At 40.0% G+C, this 6,000-nt stretch overlaps 1 protein-coding gene across 1 annotated transcript in view; it reads left to right on the top strand.

Moving 5' to 3' along the window:
• The first annotated feature begins 572 nt into the window (after positions 1 to 572).
• Positions 573 to 6,000, top strand: part of DGKI (diacylglycerol kinase iota) — a 115,833-nt gene continuing 110,405 nt past the window's right edge. The window contains exon 1 of the mRNA XM_019474399.1: positions 573 to 680. Coding sequence (XP_019329944.1) covers positions 588 to 680 — 93 coding nt within the window. The 5' untranslated portion in view covers positions 573 to 587. The remainder of the gene's footprint in view (positions 681 to 6,000) is intronic.

Here is a 6,000-nt window from a genome sequence, read left to right as displayed (position 1 = left end):
GCTGCACAATGTAGTCGCTGGCTACGTCCCATTAATGCCGTGCTGCTGCTAGCTCAGAGGCCAAAGGGCTTTTAATACACACAGCTGCATCAAACTAGGTGTGGTCTTCAGTCTGTGATCTGTGTTTAAGTAGGGGTGATCATTTTTTTTGGATTTGGTGTTTCACCTGGCTGACATGAGTCCTCTAGGAGGAGAGTCTTGCTGCACAATGTAGTTGCTGGCTACGTCCCATTAATGCCGTGCTGCTGCTAGCTCAGAGGCCAAAGGGCTTTTAATACACACAGCTGCATCAAACTAGGTGTGGTCTTCAGTCTGTGATCTGTGTTTAAGTAGGGGTGATCATTTTTTTTTGATTTGGTGGTTTTTTTGTAAGAAGGCATGGCTAGAGAAGATGATCTTTAGTTATACGTTCCTAAAACTCCATGGTTTGAAGGACTTGAAGATGGTGGAGTTGGGAACATTGCTCCAGTTTTTGTACCATCACCTTCTTCCTCTCCATGCTTCCCCTTTGTCTTTGTCTGTCTTGGCCTTCTTATTAACTCTACTCTTTTCCTCTTTTCCAGTTTCATAATAAAGTCACCTGTTTCATGCTACATCACATTGAGGAGCCATGTTCCCTGGGGGCTCATGCTGCTGTCATTGTGCCTCCCACCTGGATCATTAAGGTGAAGAAACCTCAGGTAACTGCATGCTGATGTCTGTTTCTGAAGCTGTATGGCTGTGCAGGGCCAGCCTGGCTTCGCCGCTCGGTACTCCTTCACTAAGGCATGCTTGTTCAACCTGTCTCTACCCTTGAAACCCGGCATACATCCATGGTGATTATGAACCTGTATCCTCCCGCCCCTCCATCCAGCCCTTCAGTAGGTTTCCCTGTTTGGGACGATTAGCAACAAATGTGACTTTTGTTCTGAGCAAATCCAGCTCAGGTTTGTTCCTCTAACTGTGACTTCAGCGAGTATACTGCAAGAAATCCCCTGTGTTGAAGGCAGTCAAGCATGTTTCATTAAATAGAGCTGAGCAAATACAGGGAAAAATTGTTCACAAACATTCACTTGAAGCTTTTGTGATGGATATAATATGTTTTAGACAGGATACTTGTGGTGAACACAATATGGAGAGAAGGTATCCAAAAGAGAGCTGGCCAAAAATTAAAAGGGGATTCTCATCATGCAAGAAGTATTTTTGTTCTTTGAAAGTCTGTTTTCACTCCAGGTTGAATTGAAAGAAACAGACAAACACGTGCTGAACATATCAGGGAGCCAGAAATACTGGTAAAAGTTTTATTTCAGAAGCACTGAAACAAGTTTGTTTTGGTTTTTTTTTTTTTTTAAATGAATAGTGTCTGGGACACTGAAACTTCCCATTCACGTTTTCTTGTTGTTTTCCTCCGTTGAGAGGAATGCTGGTTTTATCAAGCAGTGATGTGCAGTTCTTACACTAGTGTGTCCATTCTTGGGAAGTGACCCCGGGCTTTCTGGCTCTGTGTCCTGGTTGGCAACAAGAAGCAGAGAAGTTCAGGCTGTAGGCAACACACTAAGACACAAATAGTCCCATGGAACTGGAAAAAGGTCTGAGCTGGGACACTGGTCAGTGTTTAGTTACAGTCTAGGGATATGACTGTCAGATTTGTGTGGGAGTAGCACTTCTAACAAGCTGGATATTAAAGACAAGGCAGGGGGAAAGTATAGAGTAATCAAAAAGTCGACCGAAGAGACCACTGTTTCTCCTTTAGGTCCAGAATAGGCAAGATCCCTAGCCACCTCTCCTCTGAGAAAAAAGGTTTCTTTAGCATTTGTATGTTTTCCCACACGCTTGTTTTGCTGTTAGTTTTACTCCAGCCTCCTTCAGAGAAATCTTTTTTTTTTCCTCTCTTGTTGAAGAGTCCTTGGCAGGGACTTAATCTTCTTGGCTAATTTTCAGCACCTGTGTGGTATTTGGCACAAAAATGAGGCTGGCTCCTTTTCTGTGTCCTTAAAGAGACCGTATGGCCCATTAGTCTTAAGTCTTTTGGTCCCTGGGCTTCTCAGCAGACTGCCTGGAAGCTCTGCTTTGGGCATTAGCCACAGAATTCGTAACTTTAAGGGTTCGTGGTCTGGAGGTGGATCCATGAGGTAGAGATCCTTGGGCTGGGAACCACTAGGAAGGACTTCCTAACTGTTGCAGTCCAGACCTGGAAACTGGGTACTGCCAGGGTCTTTGGGCACCTTGTACCCTAACCATTTAACTACAGCTAGCCCGATACACATGGGAGAAGGGAGATAACTGATCTGAGAACCAGCTTCCTGTGGCCAGAGGTGCTACCCTCTTCCTAGGTCTGTTAAGGAAATGAAATCTTTTTTCACCCAGCACACTTCCAATTTATTTATCATTCAAATTGTTTTAAATGACAATTTAAAAAACAAACAAACAACCAAAAACCCTTTCATATGCTTTTGAGTGTATTTTCTTACAAAAAAAGAAAGATTATTGAATTTGTTATATCATTTTATGGCTTACTAAAACCCCTCTTTGTGAGCTGGCAACACACTGCAGTCACCATTCTCTTAACCAAAACTAGGAAAGGAATATTAAAACCAAAAATACTAATTTTAATAAAAAGAAAATACATTAATAAATATAGACATATCCATGTCTGACCTTACTAAAAGAAGCCTTTCTTTGATCTTTTTAATTCTTATTTAATTTTTAGTTAAAAAAAAAAAAAAAAAATTGACACTTGTAATTTTCTTTTGATTTGGCATTTGGTAAAAGCAGGGTACCCTCCTTATAACATTTTTAGAGAATTTTCTTTCTTGTCCATTAATTTTTCAGAAAAGTTCAAATAAAAAAATAAATCTGATCTAGTTAATTATAATTCATAGGAAAAATGCTTTTAAATAAACATCTAAAATGTTGCACTTTAAGAAAATGTTAGCTTTGTGTGCCTGAGTCATGAGTGGAGAGGAAATACTTTAATCCAGTATTCCCTCTCCATCATGTCTCGAGAAATTTGAGGTTAGTAGCATTGAAGCATTAGGTAGGTCAAAGTGATATTTAGCACAGACAATGGGCATATTTCCATGAAACTTCTTAACAGCACCCATTGCAGTGTTAGTTCTGGGGAATGCATCCTTATTGCTGTAGAAAATACTGGTGCATCTTTCAGATGTGTTTTCAGATTTTTGGCAGAAGTCTTGTTTTCTTATTTATTTTTTTAGGAAGTATTTTCTCCCCTCCTGCTGTTTCTGGCCAGCTCTACTTCTGTGTATTATGACCCTCTTCACCCTATATTCACGTTTGGTAAACACTATCAAATATTGACTGCATTCAATCCACAGAATACAAACAAAATATTCAGAATTTTTTGTTAATTCAGATAGTAAATAAATATGTAGCCAGCAATCTGTTTTTCACATTTTCCACAATCAGAATAAATTTGGCTAGAAGCCTTGTTATAAATTATTTCCTCAGCTCTAACTACTCACATTGGTCACAGGCAACTCCTGAACTGAATTCCCTACTCAGATGAAATTGATTTTAGTGGTGCCTTCATCCTGTTTGCTGGTTGTTTCTTTTAAGCAAATAAGATGGGTTTTTGTAGCAAAACCTTGCCCTGATTTTGAATTTTTATTTTTCTCTTTATTGCTACAAAAAATGGTTTTCCACGCTTAGTTTGTACAATGTGGGTCACCACCCTTCAATACTGCGCTTGAATAAAGGGAACACTCCCCCTGTGATTACCAACAGTGTTGTGGTAATGAAACATTATGGTGCAATTGGTTAAAGACGCATCTCTGCTGACAACCTACATTCTAAATGGGGAACTTTTGCTTCTTGCAAGCAATTGATTGCAAGATGAAGAATATTCAGAATGGTTCAAATAGCTTTGGGATCGGTGGTAGCCCTGTATGTAATGACCCATTTACGTGAATGGAAAACTCCCAGTATCTATTCCATGTTATTCATAATGTGAGCCACTTCTGTAACTTCTTTACTGATTTCCAGTGTTTCTGTACTGCGTTAGCAGCACTTTGATACCAGCTCTGATTTCCTGGGGTTCAAATCAATTCCATCTCCTAGTTTGTGAAAGCAGGTCACCCCTGTTGGCTGGTGGTATTTTGTTATAGGTGAGGTTTGGTAGCCCAAGTGGTGTTAGCTCTAGGAATGGACTTGCTATGCTTATGTTGTGGGAGAAAAGTAGATAATAAGGAGGATCTGGCTGATTCAGTCTGTCTTCTGTTTGGGAAGGCAAAGGCAGTAACTGTAAAATTCCAGGCTTTTTTCTGTTCAAGGTGAGTAAACATGGTGTTTTCTTCTTCTCCTTTGAGGACCTTGAAAAAGTGCTAGTGAATACTTACACTTCTGGGTTTATTTCCTCAATTGCTGAATGCAGCTGGCTTGTCTGATTGTGGATTGTGAACAAACAGAAGATGGTCAAGATTGGCCTTCCCAGAGGCTGTTCATTATTTAAGTCATTTGAAGCCCAGCACGCTAAAAGCCTTTAAAAATGAAGGCTGAAATGTAAATGAAAAGGTTGAAAGGGTCCATTGGATTTGCTTGAGATAGTCTGTGGCCCTCACACCACCCAACATCATACAAAAAGGACTCCAATTCTTCTGTTCATCTAGCTAAGCTTGCTTAGAACTATAGTGACCATGCAATAATACCAAAAATCTCTCTTTAAGATGGCCAAACTGACATCCACAAAGGAGAGGTTTCCTCTCTAGAGGCAAGTTAGGATTTGCATATGGTGCCCATTTAAAGGTATGCTTTGCTATCAGGTACTTTACTGAATAACACTATACACTTATAAAATACTCATCGCCTTGTTATGTGGACAAGGTAGTATGCATCCGTTTCTTCAGTTTAATGTGCAAAGACTGATGATTACTATTGGCTGTTACTCTTCTGCATGTTTGCAAAGAGAACCTACATATGTTTAAGCAGCTTTTTTGCCTTTCATCTGCTATGGACATGCAGTTGCAATCATCGTAGCAAAGCTTTCGATTATAACGAAAAATGTTATAATAATGAACGGAGGCTTGAACTGAAACTCATAATATAGTTGTATGCTTCTTCCCACCTCACCCATAGGCAAGAAAAGAGATATGTTATAATGGGTTTTAATGACAACTACATTTAAACCTTCTTTAATTTATAATTTTTTTTTTAAATTTGTCAGGACTTTACTAACTGTCTTTGCCCTTTCTGGAAGGATTTCACTGGGCTTAGGTCCATCCATTGTGGAGGCAGAAAAACAAGTACAGTCCTTCTTCCAGAGGTACAGTTAAGTACTTGCCTAGTATAATACCTAACTTGAGTTACAGACTATGATTTGCCAGCAGAATTCACTGCACTTTATCAATAGGACAAGTGTTTTGAATTTTACACCTGGAGAGACTGAAGCACAGGGAAAAGGCTTGATATGCCTGTGACCTTTCAGCAGACCACTGGCAAGACTGCAGATAGACTAGGTGTCCTCTCTGTGTCATGTGTTTTGCCCCACTCCAGGGAGAATCCTTCAGAAGAGAATGTCTGAGAACTAGGCTAAGGCCCCCATGGGAGGCAGCTTTGAGAGTAATGTCCTGTACCTTTATATTGACATAAAGACTTCTGTCTACAGTCAGTCTGACTACTGAGGTAGGGCAATGAAAGACCATGGAGATGATATTGCCAATGCACTTCCATAGTCAGTACCATCTTTGTGGTTTATAATGCTTTCAAGATCACTTTGTATCAGAGTAGGGAAGAGTACGAACACTTCTTTAGATGGTCTCTCAAAATATGGTCTAAAAGGACAAATATCCTGTAATTGCTCCGCAGAGCTGTCTTTTCAGTATTTTCAGTAAACAACAAGGCATGACTATATCCTGGTCCACAAGGAATGTTGAGAGGTGACAAAAAGCTCGGGACCTTGTGCTCTACAGCAGCCTTCTCTTGGTCTGGGTGAAAAAGGACAGTGTCTTTAGGTATTTGAGTTAGATAGCTGTTAGTTTTTCTTAACTTCTGAGAGATGTGGAA

Source organism: Aptenodytes forsteri, unplaced genomic scaffold (assembly GCF_000699145.1).
Source record: "Aptenodytes forsteri isolate BGI_AS27 unplaced genomic scaffold, ASM69914v1 Scaffold56, whole genome shotgun sequence".
NCBI lineage: Eukaryota > Metazoa > Chordata > Aves > Sphenisciformes > Spheniscidae > Aptenodytes > Aptenodytes forsteri.
This window is presented reverse-complemented; position numbering and strand designations above follow the sequence as displayed.